General features: G+C 43.3%; 1 protein-coding gene across 7 annotated transcripts in view; it reads right to left on the bottom strand.

The window, feature by feature from the left end:
• The window catches only part of PHC2 (polyhomeotic homolog 2), a 161,515-nt gene that overhangs the window by 64,670 nt on the left and 72,794 nt on the right, over positions 1 to 24,051 (bottom strand). For 4 of the 7 annotated variants that reach the window (XM_078145513.1, XM_020983397.2, XM_078145515.1 and 1 more), the window contains 5 exons: positions 14,268 to 14,498; positions 5,278 to 5,436; positions 4,844 to 4,921; positions 4,050 to 4,214; positions 361 to 513 (listed from right to left, as the gene is read on the bottom strand). In XM_078145513.1, coding sequence (XP_078001639.1) covers positions 361 to 513; positions 4,050 to 4,214; positions 4,844 to 4,921; positions 5,278 to 5,436; positions 14,268 to 14,444 — 732 coding nt within the window. In that variant the 5' untranslated portion in view covers positions 14,445 to 14,498. Of the gene's footprint in view, positions 1 to 360; positions 514 to 4,049; positions 4,215 to 4,843; positions 4,922 to 5,277; positions 5,437 to 14,267; positions 14,499 to 21,124; positions 21,184 to 24,051 lie in introns of all 7 variants that reach the window. The other 3 variants (XM_078145512.1, XM_020983398.2, XM_078145514.1) reach the window with 3 other exon arrangements.

The raw sequence follows: 24,051 nt of genomic DNA, 5'->3' as shown, positions 1-24,051 counted from the left end.
ATGGGTAGGTGGGACAGTTAACTTCAGAGCTCTAGAGCACTGAAGGGAATGGTAGGGAGGGTTTAGGGCACTGAGGACCCCATTGGAAGTTACTTACTTTCTTGCCTCAACATGCTATTCCCAAGCTCCTCACCTACAGAGATGTTTTAGGCAGTGGAGTATAGCTGTGAAGGAGCCCTGGGCTGGAAACTTCTGGCTGCTCTATCTTATGCTTTCCTAGGGAACCCTGTCCTACCAGAAATTCTGGAGATCCACTAGGCCAACCCAAATAGCCATACCCTTCTCCGGGGGTGCCCACCTCCCTAGGAACCATTTATCCCCCCCTTTCCCTCCCCCATGCCCAGTCCATGAAGTCCTCACCTGATTGGGGGTGGGGGGCTGGGCAGGGGAGCCGGTGCTGAGCTCGGGCTGCACGGTAGTGACGGTGGCCGTGGGCGTGAAGATGAGCTGAGGGGACAAAGGAACAGTGCCGCCTAGGCTCCTAGTTACCTGCACCAGGTTACCTGGCTGGGTCTGGAATCACAGGAAAGGAGGTGCCGTTTACCTGCCCAGTGTGGGCTGAGCCACAAGGCAGGAGGGTAGTCTGGTCCAGGAGGCAGATATGGGGAAGGCCAAGAAAGTAGAAGTTGAAGGCTTCCAACAAAGCAGGGACTCTAGGGGTAAAGGTCCATGGTGGGAGCCCCGTGGGCAATTTTAGTCCAGCCCCGAAGGAACTACTCTGAGGCAGATCCAAAAGTTAGGTTTGGCCCAAGATCCCTGGGGCCACCCAGGCTCACCATTGGAGCAACTCTCCCCAGGGAAGCCTTGGCTTCCATCAGTTTCCTCAGGACCTGAGAATGAAGGATAATCCTAGGTTGGGTCAGACCCTCCCACCCTGCCCCATGCCCCTGGATATTCTCCAGGCTTGTCTCACTCCTGGTACTGTACTAGAAGCCTGGCCTAGAGCTGTCCTGGATTACAGAACTGATCAAATCAGCTACACACACACTTGACCTGATTAGGCCACATTTAGTTTGATGCCAGACACTTTCAAGAGACTGGAAACACTGACTGTACACTGGCGAGATTGAGACTGGGTGTGTGTGTGTGTGTGTGTGTGTGTGTGTGTGTGTGTGTGTATGTGTATGTGTGTGTGTGTGTGTGTGTGTGTGTACTCTTCTCTGTGTGGTCTATGTGGCTCTCTGTGCATGTAACAGACAAAGAACATCCCTTCCTCCCACCATTTTCACTCTAGGACATCCATCATTTCCCTGCTCTCTCTCATTCCTTCACCTGTGTATGACTAGCTTTGCTTTGGTCTACTGGGTGGGTCATCCCTCTGTATATTCATGTCTACGTCTGTCCTGGGAGAAGGCCTGGGGGAAGCAGGATGCCATCTCTTTAGGTGTGTGATGAGATGTCACTTGAAGAGGAATTATGCTTCCTCTTAGTTCTAGAATAAAGAACTGAGAGCAATGAGTGGAGGCTTCTAAAAGGCAGATTTTGGCTGGATACATTGGGAAAACTTCCCCATAAATCAATGCCGACAAAAAATGGAACAGGCTGTCTTTTGTTATAATGAGCTGCCAAAAACTGGAGGTGTTCTGGCAGAGGCAGGATATGGTCAGGGATGCCATGGTCAAGGATTCCTACTCAGGTCTAGGTGGGCTTAGATGCTTATTAAGGGTCTCTTCCAGCTCTCAAATTCTGTACGATTGTGAGCATGGGTTCCTTGAGTATGTCTCTGTGTGTGTGTGTGTGTGTGTGTGTGTGTGTGTGTGTGTGTCCCTTTGTGAGCACACCTGTAAAGCTGTAAACACACTGTACAATAAAAATTCAGCCAACCCCCAAAGATCCTTAGTCCTGGCCTGGAAGCTGGCTAAGGATGAGTAAAGTGAGGAAAGACCCAGCCATACTCTCAAGTGAAGTCATCTGGTAGAGGACATAGGAAGAAAAAGAGTCTGTAAACTCTCCTCCTGTCACAGGAAAATGCTGTTCTCTGTACGGTACAAATATTTTGTTCACAACCATTATGTCACATATGAGAAAGGAATGGAAAAGAACAAAGTAATGAGGTTCCAGTCAGCTCAAAGGATTGAGAAGGGAGAAAGAAGGTGCTACCCTGTCAGTGTTTAGGATCTGAGGTTAAGGGATTGTGGAAGGGATTCAGTGACTTGAGCTTTTCCACTGGGAATAAGGCTTCCCATGAAGTCTTACCACGTGAAGCATGAAGATGAGTTGAGGAAACGAAGGAATAGTGGAATAGAATAACTGTGGAAAAGGAAGAGAGACTAAGGCTCCTAGTCTCATACACCATCTTAGCCAGATGGACCACAGACTCACAGGAAGAGATGCTATTTGCTTTCCCTCACACAGCATGGGTTCAGAGGGTCTAGTCCAGAGGTGGGGAATCTCTGGCCTCCAGGCCTTATGTGGCCCTCTAGGTCTTAAGTGCTGCCCTTTGACTGAATCCAAACTTCACAGAACAAATCCCCTTAATAAAAGGATTTGTTCTGTAAAACTTGGACTCAGTCAAAAGGCTGAACCCAAGGACTTAGAAAGCCACGTGATCTCAAAGCCACAGGTTCACCACCCCTGGTAGTCCATGTAGTAGCTCCAGCCCTCTGCACAGAGAGAGTCAATCTGTACTCAAGGGATTCCCTTACAAACTGGGAAGTCTCATAGACTGGGCCTCAGCCCAGTGGTTCAGGTGAGTTTGCCCACAGTTAGTACCCTGATTTGGAAAGGAATCCCCCCCTTCAAGGAATTGAGGCTACAGTGCTGAGGGAGGACAGGTAAGGCCCACACAGTGACTAGGAGGGCTTTTACCCTTATTGCCTGACCAAATGAGATAACATGTATAAAGCACTTGGCAAACCTTTACACACTATTATCATGGTTTTTATTTTTACATTTGTTTTGGATAGGGTTCACATAGAAATGGTCTAAGGACAAGTAGTTATTCTGCTGTCACTCCTTAATATTTAGTGGCCTCTAGATTATTGTACAGGTAGATTACATGATTTTTTTTTTGGTAACTGAATAAGAGTATTGGGATGTAAGCTCATCTTCTATAGAATCATGAAAACATCACAGAGAGAACTCTAATAGCACATAGAAGGAGGTCAGGGATTAGAAAAACATCAAGTTAGAGCTGTAAGAGTCCTCAGACAGTCCAAACATTCCCCCCACCCCCTGCCTCTTTTGCAGATGAGGAAACTGAGGCACTGAGAGGTTGACATGTCACCTCATTCCGTTTCCTCATTTCTTCCTCTAGGTCTCTATATTTTGAAAGCTGTTCATTGCAGATAGTTTGGAGATTATGAATATTCCATATGGTGATGTTTATAACTACAGTTTTTTGGTCAATGTTACATCCAGGCAGCTGTGGTATTACTACTCTGCCTCTATAGTGGGGTGGGTCCAGAAGGGACAATTCTAATTGTGTGAACAACTTTCTCCCTCTTTTTTATTCTGTGTGACATATGTCTGTCAAGTAGGATCAAAGGATTGAGAGCTGGAAAGGGCCTTGGAGATCATCTAGTTCAACTCCCTCAAGTTACAGAGGAGAAAACTTAAGGCCCGAAGAGCTGAAGAAATTGCCCAAGATAATTCAGGTAGTGAGGAGCACAGGCAAGATGTGAACTCAGGCTCATCCAAGTATACCATGCCATGGGTGAATTGTGGGTCCCCTGCATGCCCTCTTCCCTGTCGAGTTATGGAAGGTGTAGAGTTGCAGAGGAGGCCTGAACAAGCTGGTAAGTGGCCTTATTTCCTTCTCAGGAAGCAAGGAAAGGGACAGGGACAATATAATGTATTTATCCGTCTTTGCTCAGTTCCTGAGATGATCCCAGCCCTGTCTGTCTTTATCCCACCCCCTAACCCACCTGTTTCTTTCTTCCTGTATTTCTCCTGACCCCTCAGTTTCTTTTTTTCACCATTATTCCTGACCTTCCTTCTTCTGATCTCTGTGCCTCCACTTCCATTTGGACCTCTCTCAGTTCTCCTGGGTTCCCTACTCTAAATCCATAAGAGGAATCTGGCCATGTGCCCAAGCCAAGAGTGCTCACCATCTGTGCCCTCAGATACATCTGCGCCTGGCTGGCTGTCAGTGCCGGAGAGGAGGTATTACCCAACAGCACAGCCTGCTGGGCAATGCCCGAGGCTGCGGCTGTGTTGACACTCTGGGCACGGTTGATGAGCTGAGCTGTTGCTGGGGAGGCTGCCAGGTTTATCTGGGGAGACATAAGCAACAGAAAATGGCAAGTTCAGTGGGCTAGCCCACATACTCATCCCCTTGTTAAGCACTGCTGTCCACCTTTGGCTTCTATGGTGAGCCCAGCCTCTTTTGGGTCCAACTCTGTGAGAATAAGGACTGAATGTGATCCGCTGTGGCCTCTGGCAGCCATCATTCCTCCCCCATCCCTGATTTGGATTCTCTGCTACAGAAAGGGTTCAGTGGCCCTCAGGTATCAGTGGAATCAGGATTACTCCAGGAGAAGATAACCTTGTCATGTGTGAATGAATGGACACAAACTCTTGGAAGGAGGGGGAAGAAAATAGGGAGGACACAGAGAAGTACACAAACCTTCTCGACCAGTCAGGGTAGCAAAGGCCCTTAGAGAAAGGCTAGGGAGACCCCACCACGAGGGGGGGGGCACTGTGTGAGTTCCTCTAAAATCTAGCCAGTGATGGAAAGTGCATGAGAGAGGGGAAGTGACAGGTCCCTTCATCTCACCTAGGTAAAGATTCCCCACAGTATGGAATCTAGGAATACATGGGTGTTCAAAGCAGGATGGAAGGAATAAGCCCCAGAACTGTGAACAATTCCAGTTCACCTCTAATCGTTCAGCATTCCACTTACCGACGGTGACTGGGCTGGCGACTGTGCAGAGCCATTGTTGCTCGAAGGGGCCCCTTGTCTGTTGGCCACCAGACTCGCCTATAAAAAAGGAACACTCTTCACTGGGGTTCCAGACCTCCCCACAATGCTCTCCATGCTCAGAAACTCCTCCTACTTTCCCCACCTTCCCATCCAAAGCCCCTTTCCTTCCTCTACCAACACCAGCACTCTCCAGCAGCTGGGTAGTGAGATCCTGCTTACTTACTCTAGCTACTTCAGCCCCCAAGCTGAGAAGCAACTCTGGGTCACCAGAGAGATGGCCAGAAATGAGGCAAATGTGCAGGTGGCCGGGAGCCTTTTCATTTACATAGCTTCTGAGGGGGTCTCCCAGCTCAGCCTGCCTGTCTTTCTCTGTCACACACACACACACACACACACACACCCTCCCATCACACCTGCTGCACAGCCGCCAGGCTCTGGAGCTGGGCGCTGCCGAGGTGCTGCTGCTGCAGGGCTGCTGTCTGCAGCATGAGGTGCTGCTGTTGGGCTGCGTACATCTGCTGCAGGTACTGGGCCGCGGTGCTGGGCTGCCGGTGCAGGGCTTGCTGGATCACCTGAGGAGGAAGCACCAAAACGGCTCAGGGGAGCGTTCGCTCCGATCAACAGAAGGATGCCTAGAGCCACCTAGACAGCCCGGCGAACAGGCCCGACGCTCCTGTGCTGACTTCTTTTGGTTTTCCAATTCATCCCTCTGATCGAACCAAGTGATGTGATATTCCAGAGGTGAGTGAGACACAGCACCGTGCCCCAAACTGTGCAGGCTCCTCCCATGCCTTCTGTCCTCTCTCCTGGCCTGGGGCAATGCAATCTCAGAGGTCTTCAGCAGCCACCTAGTCCAACCAAACCTGAGAAACAACTCCGTCTGCAGTGTCCCTCCCAAGGGGTCAGGCCGCCTTTTCTTGAAGGCCTCCGATGAAGAGGACCCCACTGCTTCCCAAGGCAGGCCAGGTTACTCTGACCTAAGGAAGTGTGTTCCCTGCCTGACAGCAAGCAATTGGGGTTTTCTGCAATTTCTTTTCTTCACAATTTCTCCCACTGTTCCCAATTCTGCCCTCTGGGGACAGACGGAACAAATAGGTGACAGGCCTCTAAATCCCTCTTGAATCTTTCCTCCTCCTGGCCAAGAATTCCCAATACCTTCATACCATCTGAACTCAAGGCATTTCACCAGTCTGGTGGGCTTCCATCAGAAGCCTGCCAACATTCTTCCTAACCTGTGGTGCCCAGAACTGAACACGCTATTCCAGATGACATCTCATTAGAGCAGAGTATACCGTCATCTCTTTATTCCTGGTTTCTCTGTTACTTTTCTGGGCTGCAGTATCACACCATGACTGATATAGAGCTTACAGCCCCCCAAACAACCCTAACCTCCTCCATCCCCAAGATATTTTTTCAGATGAACTGCTGTCTAGCCATGCCTCTTTTATCTTGTGATGTGTGAATTTGAAGTTTGGAATACAGGTGTAAGAGTGTACATCTATCTCGATTAGATTTTATCTTACTCTGTCCAATAGCCTACCCTATCAAGGCTCCTTTTCTAACTTGTCTGTCTTCAGCTCACATGATAATGACAGCTGACATTAATATAGGCCCTCAAGATTTATAAAGTGCTTTATATCCATTTTATCACAATGATCCTGAGAAGTAGATTCTTTAAGTATTGTTCTTAATCTTTTGTAGATAAAGAAACTGAAGCTCAGAAAGGTTGGTTGGTTTGACCCACAGGTATGTCCAGAGTGGGAATCAAAATCTGAGCTCTTCTGACTCCCAAGTCCAGGGAACTTTGTATTTTACCATGATGCCTTTTGCTTATCTTTTCCTTTTCCCACCAGGACAAACCCAAAGGCTACCATCCTAGAGAGACCCTACCCCAGGAACCTTTTAACAGAGTGCCACTCTATCCCCCAGGTATGAAGCATATATATTGGCTAGAAATAAAGCCCAACACAGGCAGACACCCAAGGGACCTGAAAGTACCACCCTCTCAGCACCTGAAAGGCAACTGGCAAGCAGAGTAGCATAATGGCTAAATGATGTGTTTGGGGCCAGCAAGATCTTCTACGAGAAACTTTTCCCAACTCCTCTTTAGGCCAGTGCTTTCCCTCTCTTAATTATTTCCCATTTATCCTGTATACAGTTTGTTTGTACATATTTCTTTGCTTGTCTCCCCCATCAGACTGTGAGCTCCTTGAGGGCAGAGACTGGTTTTGGGGTTTTTCTGTTTTTTCCTCTTTTTGTATCCCCAGTGCTCAGCAGAGTGTCTGACACATAGTTGGTGTTAAATAAACGTTTACTGACTGACTGACCTGCACTTAACTCCCTTCCCCTTTAATTACTGGTTGCCTGACTGTGGCTAAGACATTTAACCTTGCTGGGCCTCAGCTGGGCTTGATGATGTCTACGATCCCTTTCAGCACTAAAGCTATGATCCTCTACTTGTCTAATCTTAGGAGCTGGGTCAGCTCAAGTATGGGACATTCGACTGGCTGCCAGGATTCCTCAGTTCTGATCTTGATCCAGTCTATGACACTTTACCCTTTCTGTCTTCTGTCTCCTTTGGTTATTCAGGCTGAGGTCAGGCTCTCTATCTCCCTCCGTCTGGAGTCCAGTGAAAAAGAAGCAGTAGCTATAAGTGATCCAAGTGGATACTAAACAGGAAGGGGAAGAAATGGCCTGACTTTTAGGGAACTGTGGCTACTGGAGGAATTGAGGCGAGCAGAAATTGAGACTGAGAGGGTCAATTCATGCACATTTCCAGAAAGGAAACCTCTTGGCTTTGGGATGCTGCCTCCTGGTGATAAAATGAGAAGGCAGAACTATAGTGGACTCTTGGCCACATCTAGCATCCTCCCAGTTAGTGGCTACTCTCATATTTCTAGGACAGATCACTGGAAGGTACCTCAAAAACTGTCTAGTCCAACCCTTTCACTTTGAAGATGAGGAAAGTTAAGCAAATTGTCAGAGGTTACACAGACAGAAGTAGCAGACCCAGGATTTGAACCCAGGTCTTCTGACTCTAATAATTAGAGCTTTCCAAAATTTGGAATTGGCTACCTCAGAAGTGGATACTCCTTCACTAGAGACCTTCAAGTTAAGGCCAGATGACCACTGGCCAAGTACATTACGTAATGTGAGAGTTCCTTTTTGTCATCAACTCTACAAGGATGAGTCCCAGGTCCATATACAGGAAGAAAAGAACAAGCATTTATTAAGTACCTACTCTGTGCCAGGCACTGTGCTAAGCTTTTTACAAACATAATCTCATATATTCAACCTTAGCCTCTTTCCCAGTCTCCAATCACACACCATCAATTGCCTATGAGACATTTCCAAATGCATATATCCCATAGGCAGCTCAGATTCAAATGATCCAAAACAGAACTTATTACCTTCCCCCCAAAAATTACCTTCCTCTTCTGATCATCTCTGTCTCTACTGAGGCAACCATTACTCAGGCTAGGAACCCTGGTGTCATTCTCAACTCCTCAATATTCCTTACCCCATCTATCTAATCAAACTGCCAAATGTTATTGCTTATACCTCCACAACACCTCTTGTACCCACTCCCTTCTCTCCACTCATATAGCCCCCTTTCATCTCCTCCCACCTGGACTATGCTGCACTGGCCTCCAAATTGGGCTCCCTGCCTCAAAGCTCTTCTTTCTCACATCCATCTCTACACAGCTGCTTAAGGTTTTCCTAAAGCACAAGTCTGGCCATGTAACGCCTCTGTTCAATAAACTCCAGAAACTTTCTCTTAACCCTAGAATCAAATATGAATTCTTCTGTTTGGCATTTAAAACCTTTTCCCTCAATTCTGCCTCTTAGAAGTCTTAAGTTCCTTCAAAAATCATCTCAATCACCAACTACATGAAACCTTTCTTGATCTACCCCTGCCCTCCAGCTGCTAGAGCCTCCTCACTAAATTATCTTATATTGATTCTGTATACTCTTATATAAGAACATAATGTCTCACCTGAGGAAAAAGTTAAGCTCCTTGTATCCCCAAAGCCTAGTACAGTACCTGGTATATAGTAGGTACTTAATAAATGCTTGTTAATCAAATTTTTTCAGGATGAACTGGATTAGACAGCCACTGAAATTCCTTCCAACTCTCCACATTCATATGCCACTCTATCCTCCACGTATAAAGCATACAACTAATGCAAAGGCACCTAAGAGGGAGGTGGCCAGGGAATGGCAAGTAAGCCAGTCTGCCCGGAATGTAAAGAGCAAAGAGAGAAAAAGATGATGGTAAATAAATAAATGGGAACTAAAAGCAAGAATGAGGTAATGGTGGAGAGTAAAGGTCAGTGGGGTACCTGTCCTGTTTTTGGAAGTAGGCAGCAGGCCTAGGACTCACCTGAACGCAGCTTAGGGGACACAGACCCTCCTTCTAGGCACCAACAGTTTCAGAAAGGTCCTGTTTCTGGCTCTCGATGATGCTTTCCAGGGGCCTGCCTGTGGCTTCCCACAAAGCAATGCCTCCTGGGCTGCACAGCAGAGTGTTGGGCCTCTCTGGACTGTAGTTCTGCTTTCTAAGGCTCAAGCTCTTCACAGCCTCAGCTCCACAGGGATGCTGGGACTAGCCTCCTGCTTGCCTGTCTTCTATCCTTTTCTCATTCCTTCCTTCCATCCATCCATCCTTCCCTCCCCTTCTCTCTTTAGCTTAAGCTCTTCTCCCCCACCCCCACCCCCAACCCCTTCCCTTTTTTCAACATAGTCCTCCCTTCCCAATGTGATTGGCTAAGAAAAGGTCTCTGGACAGTGACAAAGAGCTGCCCTCTGACCTCACCCCACACAGCCTTTTCTCTGAGAAAAAAGCGAAGCTCTGTGTTCTCTCCCTCCGCCCCCAATGCCCCAGAACCCTTGCCCCTCCTCCTTGCTCTCCTGTCACTCACCTGCAGCTCTCCTCTGGCATACATTGCCCCAAGCTATGCCTTGGCCTGAGTGGACCTCCTGACCTTAGCTCAGCCAAATCCCCAAGCTGAACTGCAGCCCTAGGCACCGGCCCCTCCCCTCCCCCAGAGGTCAGCTACCTCCTTTTCTAGCCTCCTAGTGTGGTTTCTGTGGCTGAGAACCTTTGAACTGAAGAAATTCCAGCCTCAGAGCCTGGACTCTGATGAGGCAGGACTGGGCACAGAGACCCCAGCTGAGCCCAGTTTCTTATTGGGCTCCACTCTTCCATGTCTCCTTTAGAGTTTGACTCTCCCTTTGCGCTCTTCCTCTTTCTTTCTCTCCTTTCTCCTCAGGACCCTGTTTTCCACTGGGGCTGCTTTCCTGAGCTTAGCTTTCCTCCCTTCCTACCATGTGCTCTCCTCCTAGGACTCCTCTCGCTTATGCCCTTCTCTGTCTAGGTTGCTCTCTTTTCCAGGGTCTTTGTCCTTCTGGTCTTCTCTCTCCAAACATTTAGGAGGAATCGAAAGCTAGATTGTGTGTGGTTTGTCCTTTGTCTTCAAAGAGGACCATGACATCAGAAAGGGGATGCCAAGACTTGCAAGTGAATTGGATTACAGTGAGGGAGGGTTGTGTAGTCACCAGCCTCACTTTTTCCTCCAGAGTCATCTGGGTCCAGTGGTAAGATGCAGATCAGGGCAACTAGATATGGCCCTGTATGCAGTGGCAGACCTTGGCAACCTTTTTAAGCTAAGGTCTTTCTGAGTTCTCACTTTGACTGAGACAAGGCCCATTCAGTGATTAGAGCTGTTTAAGCTATAGCTAAAAGATTCTTTCTCAGTAGGGAATGCTGCAGAGTAGAAATACAAGGGATAGATATGGTCACCCAATTTGGCAGAAATGTAGCCCCCAAACCAACAAACAAGAGATTGTGGTATGGCTGCACAAACTACAATGTGTAGCAGGATAATAGGGTACTGTAAGAAACAATGCGAAGAATTCAAAGAAATGCAGGAAGACTCATGAACTGACACAAAGAAAGCAGAACCAGAGGAACAAAGCACACGATGACTACAATAATGAAAAGGAAGATAACACTGCAAGGTAACTGGATTACGATGCCACGGAAGGCTGAGCTGAAGGGCAACTTCCAATGGAAAGCCTTTCCCAAGCCCCCTCGATGCCAGTGCCTTCCTTCTGCTGATTACCTCCAGTCTCTCCTGTCTATGTTTTTTTTGTACACAGCTGTTTGCATGTTTCCTCCTCCATTAAATTGTGAGCTCCTTGAGAGCAAGGGCTATTTCTGTCTTTCTTCGTGTCCCTGGCACTCAGCACAGTGCCTGGCACAATCAATTCTCATTGACTTGATCAGCAGTGTCAAATGCTGCAGAGAGGTCAAGTGTGAGAAGTGGAAAAAAGCCAGTAGATTAAGCAATAAAGAGATAAATACAAACTAATGTGCATTTACTGACCTTCAGGAGATTAGTTTCAAATGAATGCTAGGGACAGACACCATATTTCAACGTTTTCAAAATGAATGAGATGTAAGTTGAGTCAATAAGTGTAGCCAGCTTTTTCTAGGAGTCTGGCCCTTAAAGGGAGGATGCACAGTATATAAATGATAGCTTAAAATGATGATAAGGTCAAGTTGAAAGCTTTTTAAGAATGGGAGGGGGATGAAAGTGTAAGAAGCAGAGACAAAATCAATGGACTAAAAGAGGTTGAAAATAAGGGAAAAAGAAAGGAGCAATCTGCCAGAAGAAATGAGAAGGGATGGGACAAAGGTCACATGTAGAGGAGTTGGTTTTGGCCAATACATCCTTTGAGGTCAAACAAAGGAGAATAGAATGAAGGATAATGATAAAGTGATTTGCGCTGTGGAGGAGAAGGAGATCCTAATGGGTAACCTCAATTTTTTCAATAAAGTATGAAAAGAGGTCCTTTGTGGAGAAGAACTGGGAAGAGGGTGGCATGCATGTTTTAGGAAGAGAAGTTTTAGAACAGCTATGTGGAGAGAATGATGGTTAACCAGACAATAGTAAAATGTTTGATGTATAACAGGAAGGACCCAGTTGAGAGTGGATAATAAATTTCTAGCGGACTCAGCACAATTAGGTGACTTTATTCAGCAACATTATGCAGCATGTAAGTGGGAGCAGGGCAGGTAGATGGTGGAAGAAATGTAAGGTTGGGGTTTGAAAACAGATGAGCAGTAAAAGAAAAAAAGGGAGAAAGGATACAAGGACAGGGTGAAGTAAAACTAATTCAATAAAGGGTTAAGATTATGAGGTCTAGGGGCAGCTACATGGCGCAGTAGAAAGAGCACGAGCCCTGAAGTAAGGAGGACCTCAGTTCAAATCCAGTCTCAGACCAAACACTTGACACTTACTGTGTGACCCTGGGCAAGTCACTTACCCCCTATTGCCTCACAAAAACAAAACAAAACAAAAACCACCACCAACCACAAAAACCAAGACTGTGAAGTCTGAGTCTACAATTATAATAGCCTAATCAGTATAAGACTCTTAAAAAGATTTTTTTTAACATTTTTTAATCAATTTATTTTGATTTATCAATAATCACTTCCATATGCTTTTGAGTTTAAAATTTTTCTCCCCCTTTCTCCCTGCCACCCTCCCCAAGATGGCACACAATCTGATATAGGCTATACATTTACATTCCTATTAAACTTATTTTCACAGTAGTGATGTTGTAAGTAAAGATTAAAACCAACAGGAGGAACTATCAGAAAGAGGAAACAAAACTTAACAGAAGAGAAAAAAATAGCAATTTAACTTCTATAGTTCTTTCTTTGGATGTGGATAGCATTTTCCATCATGAGACCTCTGGAGATGTCTTAGATCCTTGTATTGCTGGGAAGGGTTAAGTTTATCAGTATTAGTCATCTCACAACATGTCTGTTATTGTGTACAAAGTTCTCCTGGTTCTCCTCACTTCACTCAGCATCAGACCATACAAGTCTTTCCAGGTTTTTCTGAAGTCAGCCTGTTCATCATTTCTTATAGCACGATAGTGTTCCACTACATTCATATACCACAACTTGCTCAGCCATTCCCCAATTGATGGGCATCCTCTCCATTTCCAATTCTTTGCCGCCACAAAAAGAGCTGCTATAAATATTTTTGTACATGTGGGTCCTTTTCTCATTTTTATGATCTCTTTGGGATACAGACCTAGCAATGGCATTGATGGGTCAAAGGGTACGCACAATTTTATAGCCCTTTGGGCATAGTTCTAAATTGCTCTCCAGAATGGCTGCATAAGTTCACAACTGCACCAACAATGCGTTACTGTTCCAATTTTCCCAATCTTCTCCAACATTTATTATTTTCCTGTTTTGTCATGTTAGCCAGTCTGATAGGTGTGATATAGTACCTCAGAGTTGTTTTGATTTGCACTTCTCTAATCAATAGTGGTTTAGAGCATCTTTTCATATGACCACAGATAACTTTAATTTCTTCATCTGAAAACTGCCTGTTTATATCCTTTTGATCATTTATCAATTGAGGGATGACTTGTACTCTTATAAATTTGGCTCAGTTCTCTATATATTTTAGTAATGAGGCCTTTATCAGAGACACTGGTGGTAAAAATTGTTTCTCACTTTCTGCTTCCCTTCTAATCTTGGTTGCATTGGCTTGTTGCAAAAACTTTTCAATTTAATGTAATCAAAATCATCCATTTTGCATTTCATAATGCTCTCTATCTCTTCTTTAGTCATAAATTCTTCCCTTCTCCATAAATCTGACAGGTAAACTATTCCTTGCTCTCTGTTTATAGTATCAGCCTTTATATCTAAATCATGTACTCATTTTGACTTTATATTGGTATATGGTATAAGATGTTGGTCTATGTCTAGTTTCTACCATACTGTTTCCTACTTTTCCCTGAAGCTTTTGTTAAATAGTGAGTTCTTATCCTAGAAGCTAGAGTCTTTGGGTTTATCAAACAGCAGATCATTATAGTCATTGACTACTATGTCTTGTGTATCTAACCCATTCCACTGATCCACAACTCTATTTCTTAGCCAGTACCAAGTAGTTTTGATGATTACGGCTTTAAAATACAATTTAATATCTAGTATGGCTAGGCTACCTTCCCTTGCATTTTTTTTCATTAATTCCCTTGATATTCTGGACCTTTTGTTCTTCCAGATGAATTTTGTTATTTTTTCTTCTAGCTCTATAAAATTATTTTTGGTAGTTTGATTGGTATGGCAATGAATAAGTAAATTAATTTAGACAGAATTGACATTTTTATTATATTAGCTCGACCTACCCATGAGCAAATGATATTTTTCCAAGTATTTCGATCTGACTTTATTTGTGTGAAAAGTGTTTCGTAATTGTGTTCACATAGGACTATAGCTTTTAAGAAAAGATTTTTCTAGGTTCTCTACCTTGGGGCTTTACGGCCTAGCCCTAGGCTCCAAGATGTATAGATACCCAAACAATTTAAGGCTTACCTGTACAGTCTGTCGGTCGGGGATACCACCGTACACAGAAATCTGAGGCCCAGCTCCAGTAGAACGGCTACCACCATTGCTGCTGTTGCTGCTGCTGCTGCTACTACTGACCCCGCTGTTACTGCTGGCAATGGTGGCACTGATAGATGTGGGTGGGGCTGGCAGCTCATTCTCCATGGCCTACAGGGTGATACAATCAGGGTGCTCAGGAGATAGGTGGGCAAGTAAGAGCTGCAAAGAAAGAGAGAAGCGAACCTATGAGCATGAAATTAGTTTCCATTAAAAAACCATTTATCAAGTACCTATTACATGCAGAGCATTATGGTATGTGCTAGAAACACAAAGATAAAAATATAACAGTCCCAACCCTCAAAGGGCTTCCATTCTACTTGGGAGGCAATGGGGTGAGTGGGTGGTGGGACTCTCTTAAGAACTCAAGATTGGCAGGTTTTCAAACAACTTGCAGTAGAAAGATTCCAGAATATAGGCCTCTAATTAGAAGTTAGTCTGTCTAGGGTTGCCCTGGACCTACAGATGTAGGACAGGACTGCTCAGGTCTAAGACAATTTTACACATGGTAAAATAGAGTGGGGGTAGAGATCATAGAGCCCTCTGACCAGCAGTGCACTGTGGAATAACAAATAATGGGGACATAAATGTTACTTTTATCCCACAGGGTTGTTGTGAGGATTAAATGAGATGATTTGTAAAAGTGCTTAGCACAGTACCCGGCACATAGAAGTTATATAAATACTTATTTCCACTCCCATTAACATTGGACAGGAGAGACGGGGACTGGAGAGCTCTCACACATAGATGTTTCTGAGATCTTTCTCTGTTTTTCCTTGTTGCCCCAGTTTCTTTACTATTTTTCCTCTTGTGCTCCAGGTTCCCTGTCTGCCTTTTGAAGGTACAACATACATAGAGTAAGAGAGAGACTGGAACCTGGGAGAACATTTAGCAAGCTAGCTATTCTAGTAGTTCTAAGCACAGAGGCATGAGAACATGGACAATAGCAGTGACAGCAGGAAGAAAAAGAAAAGTTAACAACAGATGCTTATACTAGTATAGTAGTACTTTATTGTACAAACATGAACTATGATCCAGACAACATCTCTGAGAGGTACGCACTACAGTTACTATTCTCTCTGCTTGACAGATGTGGAGGCTAAGGCTTCATAATTTGCCCACAGTAATAGAGCTAATGTCAGAGGCAAACCAGAAACTCCATCTTGTGCTGACTTTGAGTTCTGTTCTCTTTGCATCACCCTACACTCCCCCACCCCCCCGCCCAGACATTGAATTTGGGCTCAGAGAACCTGGCTCTCATCTAAACTCTGTTGCTTCCTAGCTGAGGTTCTGGATTACCACTTGACCTCATTGGGCCTCCAATTTCCTCATTTGTAACGGTCTGGGAGGCTAGACCAGCTGATTTTTAAGATCCCTCTGAATCCGATCTAAACTAATCTAACAAGCATCTATTAAATCATACCGTGGGGCTGACAGGTGGCACCACAGATAGAGTGACAGGCCTGGAGTCAAGAAGACCTGAGTTCAAATCCAGCCTCAGATAGGTACTAGCTATGTGACCCTGGGCAAGTCACTTAACCCTGTTTGCCTCAATCTCCTCCTGGAGAGGGAAAGAGCAAACCACTCCAGTACCGAAAACCCTAATGAGTCACATAGAGTTGGACAAGACTGAAAACAACTAAACTATAACAGATCATAGTGCTCATCAGGCAATCATTCTAGGTGCTGGGGACAGAAAGACAGAATGAAAAAGAGTTTCTACTGTCCAGAAGTCTACATGCTACTAAGAGTTTGATTTCTCACTTTGAGATTCTGTATTTCTGTACTGGCACAGAAACCTGGACTAAGGCAGCTGAACTAAAGTAGAAGTAGTGCTGCAAGACCTTTGATGACCAAGAACCAGCTGAGAAGTACCAAGAGCGTTGTGAGAGCAGCTTACAAACTGAGAGACAAGAGGGCTGCACCTGGTGTCAGGAGAGATCCGGGGCCAAATCCTGCTTTAGACACTTACAAGTTATATAACCATGGGCAAATTAGCAATATAACCCTAGGCAAATCTCTTCTGCTCAAGTTTTTCATTTGTAAATGAGATTGAAAGGATTAAAATTTTGAAATAATATATGTAAAGCACACTGTAAATTTGAAAGCATTATACACGTTGGTAATTTTTTATGTGAGTATACAATTCCTCAATCAATAATTATGACATTTTATTTAAACAATGGAATCATTATCCAACATGCACCTTCTTCTCTTCTCTTCTAACAAAGAAAAACTGGAACAAAATTCAATCCAAAAAAGTGCCTACCCCTGTTAGTATATACATCATTCCTTACCCATAGCCCTTTGCCTTTGTATCCAGGGGAGGAACGCATATTTCCTCCTTCTTTCTCTGGGATCAAGACTGGGGCAATTAATTGGCAATTAACAGTCTACATCTTTTTTTTTTCTGGACATCTTTGGTGGCAACTTTTATGACATATCTCCTGACTAATTTTTCCTCTGGAATGCAGAAGGAATTCAATCCCATCACATACACTCTTTGAGTGACCTGCAACTTTAATTCTTCAAAAAGTGTGATATTCCAAGAAGAATACCACAATTTCATCAAAGTCAGTCCTAGGAGCAATGGCAGAAATTGCAAAGAGAGAATTAGGTTCAAGGTAAGGAAAAATTCATAACAATCAGAGTTATCCCAAAGTGGAACAGACTGCCTCAGGAGGTAGTAGGTTTTCCCCTCACTGGAGGTATTCAAAGACTGGAGGATCATTTGGGAGTGCTAACAGCATTCTTTTTTAGGTATGGGTTGGATTAAGTGGTTATTGGGGTTTGCTCCAAATCTGAGATTCTGTGATTTTGAGATAGACTCAGATTTTAGCTTAGCTACTTACTACTGATATGACTTTGGGGGTATGCTGCTTCAATTTTATGGGCCTCAATTTCCTCATGTATAAAATGGGAGAATTGGACTAGATGACCTCTAAAGTTCCTTTCAACTCTAGGTCTCTGATTCCAAAATCTCATGAGATTCATTCTCAATCAAAATGTTCAGCAAAACTGGAAGTGAGTTTCTATTCCTTTCCCTCCCCTAGGATACCCTACCAGAGGTATTATTAAGCAGTCAATGGTCAAATTGGCCAGCTTATAAGCACAATGACACGTCTATGATTTATTTTGTAATTTTTTTCAGCATCTCATATATGGATCTTATATAGTTTGCAATGGGCCTCTCAGGCAGAATTCTAAAGAAAGTACATGAAGTACCTCTGTAAAGAGAAAAAGGACAGCACAGTAGAGTAGAAAAAAACTATAAATCTAGAGTCACAGCAACTGGGCTCGAACCCTCTTTCTGCCTCTTACTAATTATGTGACCTTGGTTAAATTATGTTCCTTCCTGGGCCTTCCTGATCCATAAAATGTAGAGGTTGGACTAAGTGATCTCTAAGGTCCTTCTCAGCTCTAATTCCTTTGTGAAGACTTTGTTCTGAATGACAAGATAGAACAGAAGAGCATCTATTGGTTGGCCTGTAAAGTGTCTCTTTCCCCTTATCCATACATGGATATTAAGTTTTGTCCACAGGGCCCACACCTGAGAAAAGTGGGGAGTGAGTGAACCTTTTTTAAGCTTCTCCAGACCTCCCATTTCCTCATGGGACAACACTCCGTTTTGACTCCCTCTTTCAGAACTGTGGCCTCTCACACACTTGTAACGTGTGAGCAAGCCATCCTCAAACCCTAAGACCCTACCTACACGTTTCTAGCCTCTATTAATTTTCTTAAAATGAGTACCCATAATTTTGGAAATAGTTGAACAAATGGTGGTATTCTAATATAATGGAATAGTGTTGCACTGTAAGGAATGAGAAATGCAAGGAACTCAGAGAAACAGAGAAAGAAGACGTATATGAAGTGATGCAGAGCAAAGAAAGCAGACCCAAGGGGCAGCTAGGTGGTGCAGTGGATAAAGCACTGGCCCTGAATTCAAATCTGGCCTCAGACACGTAACACTTACTAGCTGTGTGACCCTGGGCAAATGACTTAACCCCATTGCCTAACCAAAAATAAAAAATAAAAATAAATAAATAAAAGCAGACCCAAGAAAACAATATCCACATGACTCAAAAACGTAAATGATAACAGCACAAAAGACAAGTGAACTCTGAATTGAACAATCTCAGTTCTAGAGAACTGGTAGTGAAACAAATCTTCCTCTCAGGAGAGCAGTGAGCATGGGGAAAAGTAGAAAGGGCAGATTTCACACGTGCTCAGACACGAGTGCTGCGTCCTTTGGTTTGTTCGAATGATTTTTGTTGCTGTTGTTATTAGGAAGGACTTGAAAAGGGACAGCATTAAAGGAAAATGATTGTGCTGTAAAAACATTAGGTAACTATATCCGGGGTCTGAGAGTACAGTCCTTATAAGTATGTAGAGCACGTTCTTCCTGATGCAAACAGGCCCCCATGTGGATTTCAGGGCACATCCAGGACTGTCTCTTGTCAGCTTCCTATATAGCAAAATAAGAGCCTTTTGATTGGCTGCTGAACTGGAATACACTGTGCCTACAAAAATCACTACCCATCAAATCAGTCTCTTATTTCTCGGTTACATTTTGGAGAATGGAATGCTAGAAACCTCACCATGTGACTTGGGAGTCACATGGCCTCTATAGCAGTTCTGTTCCTGTTGTGTCTGTTCCTTCCTGCTCTTAGGTGAAGGCATATTGGAGAGAGAATGACCACGTAAGGTTCGAAAGGTTGGAGGACCAGAGGTCCATTGACAACTGAGCCCAATGCACCCACAAGTGTAGTCCCAAGAAGCAATCTATAGGATCCCGCCTAGAAGTAACCAAAGATAGCAGTGAAGATGGCAGGGGACTGACTTATCTATTAGCTTTGCTGTATTCACGATGTTAAATGAGGGAGATACTTTGTAGCAACTGAGCCCACTCTCCAAAAGGAATGAGGTGGTTATGGGATGTATGGGCCCCCACTTTAGGGCGATGTATTTGTACTTCTGTTCTCGCTATGTGAGCTGAGGACCTCAGCTGAGAGATGAAGATTTCTGGTGAGGGAGGCTTAAGAAGAGATCTGTAACAGGTGCTATGGACAATAGGCTAGAGAATCAATTGGAGATGAGTAAAAGCGTCGTCTTGAAGTAATGAGTGCACAGTGGACATTATAGATGTGTAGCACATGTGAATGACTTCCTCCAGCACTCTTCAGTAACATGAGCAGGAGCAGTGGATTGCAGGGATAATCCAAGTTTGGGGCTCAGTAAAGCACGTTCAGTGATAGGAGAAGGAAGCAAGGGATTCAAGAACAAGGGACAGTGTAAGGGTGAACTGGTTCACTAAGGAAGAGAGACTGGGAAGGGAAGAAAGTTAGGCAGATCAGGGGCGATGGCCTGGCAAAGTCCTAACAGAAACTGAGAACTGAAGTGAGGATAAAGAATAAGTAGAAGAGGAATAATAAATAGAGAGGGATGGAATGACAGATTATTCTTGGATAAAGGAATTTCAGAAATCTTGATTACGGAAGCAGAATATCTGTGGGTGATGACAAGAGCCAAAGTGTGACTATACTTAGGTGGGGCTGAGGTGGAATGGAGGGTAAATCATGGGAATCAAATAGGAGGTGAGAAACTATGAGGAAACACATATATGTGTATGTGTATATATGTATATGTATATGCGTGTCTGTACATATATGTATACATATATGTGTGTATATGTGTATATACATACATACATTTATATATATGTCCCTTTTGTATCAGTGTAGGAATTAAAATAGAGAGGAAAACTATGAGCCAGGCACTAAGCTGTGAGAAAGGGAGAAGAATGATCTAGATAATGGTCACTAAGATCTGGATTAGGTGATATGATTTGGACTGAAGGAAAGGTTGCTGAGTGAAGGCAGGAAAGGGCAAATCTGACAGTAGCGATGGAAAGAAAAAGAGAATCAATTCCACCCTAGGACCAGTGAGTGGGGGGAGGGTGGTATGAAAGAAGGTGCAATCAGGACTACAAAGGAAAGCCAAAGATGCAGTGTCATTCTGGGGTGGCTGGATCTTACTCAGAGCCAGAAGATGGGAGCATGAGAGGAATGAGTCTAAAATAAAGAGAAGTTTGTTAATTACAGAGCAGTAATCCCAGGGGATACAGTGGAAAAGGTGAGCCTACATAATGTGAGGATGGGCAATGGGAGGGCTGAAGTGGAGGATGAAGGAGCAGGCAGTAGGGCTTGCAGAGCAGAATCTGTTCTTCAGGAGCCTGAAATTTGGTATCACTGAATTAATTCTTAGTTACCATAGCACAATGTTGATTCCTATTAAGCCTGTAGTCCACTAAAACCCCCGATGTTTTTCAGATGAACTATTTTTTTGAAAAATAGCTAGTAGTTACGGAACACTTTAAAGTTGGCAAAATGCTTTTAATCTCATTTGAACCTCACAAAAGCTTTGTGAGGCAGGTGCTATTATTTCCCCCTTTTACAGATAAAGAAACTGAGACTTAGAAAGGTTAAGTGGGTCACAGTTTGAAAGAGTCTGGGGCAGGATTTGAGCCCAGGTTTTGCCAGTTCCTCGCCTACAAGATACTACCTCTCACTTTTGAGGCCGAAAGTATGACCATACATTGTTCCCTATTCGATGTCACCATTTGAGATTCAGCCCAATATTCTAGGTGTCAAGACATTTTTGCTCCAGTCATCCAGTGTGTTACTCTCCTTCCCCTCCTTGTGTCATCTACACATCTAACAAGTATTCCATCTATGTCTTTGTCAGAATCGTTAATTAAAATGTCCACCAGCCTCAGGCTGAACACATACCTGTGTTTCCTTGTTCTTCCTCCAAGACTGGCCCACCTTCTTTGTTGTTCACATATTTCCTGGGTAACAAGAATCACAGAATCCTAGGATTTGGCAGTTGGAATAAACCTCAGCAGCCATCTAGCCTAACTCATGTATGAAGGAATGCCTGCTGTAGCACACCCAACAAGCCTTCATCTAGCCTCTGCCTGAGGAACCCCGTGGAAAGGGAACTTACCACCTCTCAAGGAAGACAACTCCACATTTGGTTTTCCCAAGATCAAGCTTACACTGGCTTCTTTAAAATTTCTACTCATTACTCCTGGTTCTGACCCCTGGGGCCAAAGAAAGTAAATGTAACTTTCTCCACAAGACAATCCCTTCAAATACACAAATACAGCTATCATTTATGTCCTCCCTAAGACTTCTTTTCCCTAGGCTAATCATGACCCTTTTCTTCAACTTATTCTCATATGTCATGAACTCAAGACCCTTCACCATCCCAGCCTTCCCCTGGACACTCTCCAGTTTACCAATGTTTTCTTAAACTGTGGCACCCAGAGCTGAACACAACACTAGAGATGAGATTTCATAAGAGCAAAGCACAGCAGGATTATCACTTTCCTGCTCCTGGAAGCTATGCCCTGACTAATGTGGCCCAAGACAACATTAACATTTTTGTCTTTTATATCCCACTGCTGACTCCTACTGAGTTGGTGATCCACTAAAAACCCCCTTTCAGAACTGTTATCCATCCATGCCTCTCCCATCTTGTATATGTGAAGTTAGTTGATTATTTTGTATGCAGGTTCAGAATTTGTTTGCCCTTTTTGAATTTCATCTTATCAAATTCAGCCGAATGCTCATTCAGCTAATTCTGAATCCATCTGATTGCATTATCATCAAATTGATATTTCTCCATTTTGTCCACAAGAAAAGCAGGATATACTTTATCAAAAGTTTTGCTAAAATCTAGGTAAACTATATCCACAGCAGTGGCCTCATCAACTAGTTTATTAATCCTACACAAAAAGGAAATAGAGTTAATCTGGCTTGACTTGTTCTTCATGAAGCCACTACTTCCCTTTCTAGATCTTCTCCAAACATCACTTTAATGATCTAGTTTCTAGAATTTTCCCAGGAACTGAAGTCACAGTCACCGGCTTGTAGTTGGAGGTCTTTGACTCTTCCCTTTTTAAAAAATTGGAGCTTCTGCCTTTCTCCAATTTTGTGGCACTTCTCTCATTTTTCACGATCTTTCAACTATCACTGAAAGTGGCTCAGCAATCACATCTACCAGTTCATTCAGGACCCAAGAATGGGTTCATCAGGGCCATGTAACTTGAATTCCTCAAGAGTAATAACTCAGTGCTCTCTTACTATCTTGTTCCTTATCTTGGCTATCAATTCCCTGTGAATCATTTTTATCTGTCATCTCCAGTGTAAAATTCATTCTCCTTTGAAGAGAAAACAGAAACAAAATATTAACTAAGCAGCTTTGCCTTCTGTCTCCTGTCAATTATTATTTTCCCATTCATCTCAAGCAAAGGTTCCATCTCTTCTGATTCTCCTTTTTATCTTAATATAGCGTAACATAGCTAAAAAGTCTATTTTGTAGTTCTTAGCTTCCCTTAACAGCTTCAGCTGATTATGATTTTTAGAATCATAATAATAAATATAATAACAAAAAATTTTTAAATATGCAGGCAAAGGAGAAAAACCAGGGTTTGTCTTCAGAGGAGGATATTGAAGCAAAAAAAGCCTCTCCTACCCCAAAGAGTAACATCAAATGGTCACCTGCCCAAAAAGAATTCATAGAACTTTAAATAGACTTTAAAAATAAAATGAGAGAGATTGAAGAAAAAACTTTTTTTTTTGGCTTTTTGGTGAGGCAATTGGGGTTAAGTGACGTGCCCAGGGTCACACAGCTACTGTCAAGTGTCTGAGGTCAGAGTTGAACTCAGGTCTTCTTGAAGACTTCGGGGCCAGTGTTCTATGCATTGTGCCACCCAGGTACCTCAAAAAATTTTTTAAAAAGATAAATACAATCCAAGAAAAACAGATCCAGGATTTTAAGGAAGAAATTGACTCCTTCAAAATTAGAATTGGGTAAGGGGAAGCCAGTGAAGTTATAAGAGACCAAGAAATAAAAGAAAATATAAAGAATGAAAAAAATAGAAAAGAATGTGAAACATCTCATAAGAAAAACAACTGATCTGGAGAACAGATTAAGAAGAGAAAACATAAGAATAATCAGACTACTTGAAAGCTACGATCAAAACAAGAATCTTGATACAATAATGCAAGAAATAATTCAAGAAAATTGTCCTGAAGTGTTAGAACAAGAGGGGAAAGTAGACATTAAAAAAAAAATACACCAATCACCACCTGAAAGAGATCCTACTACAGGAATATCATAGCTAAATTCTAAAATCCCCAGCTCAAGGAAAAAATATTATGAAAAACAAGAAAAAAAATTCAAATATGGCAGAACCACAATTAGAATCGCACAAGACCTAGCAGCAGCTACCCTAAAAGACCACAGGTCTTGGAACACTATATATCAAAGAGCAAAAGAACTGGAGTTACAGCCAAAAATATCACACCCAGCAAAGTTAAGCATAATAGTGAATGAAAAAAAAAAGGACATTTAATGAACTGCCAGACTTTCAGGATTTCACTGCAAAAACTTAATGGAACTTAATGGAAAATCTGATATACAAGACCCAAGAGAAATATAAGGTAAACATCAAAGACTAACTACAAGAAACTCAATAAGAACAGATGGCTTACTTTTTATACAAGGAAATGAAAACTGTATGTCTGAAATTATAACTAGTAATTGGGCAGTTTGAAAGAAAGATTGGGGTAGAGCTGAGTATGACATGATTCTAAAAAGTAATACCATCTAGGAAAAGGTAAAAAGAGTAAATATTTTATACAAATAA

The sequence above is a fragment of the Phascolarctos cinereus genome, unplaced genomic scaffold, assembly GCF_003287225.1.
Source record: "Phascolarctos cinereus isolate Bilbo 61053 unplaced genomic scaffold, phaCin_HiC Scaffold_726;HRSCAF=1367, whole genome shotgun sequence".
Classification (NCBI taxonomy): Eukaryota; Metazoa; Chordata; class Mammalia; order Diprotodontia; family Phascolarctidae; genus Phascolarctos; species Phascolarctos cinereus.
This window is presented reverse-complemented; position numbering and strand designations above follow the sequence as displayed.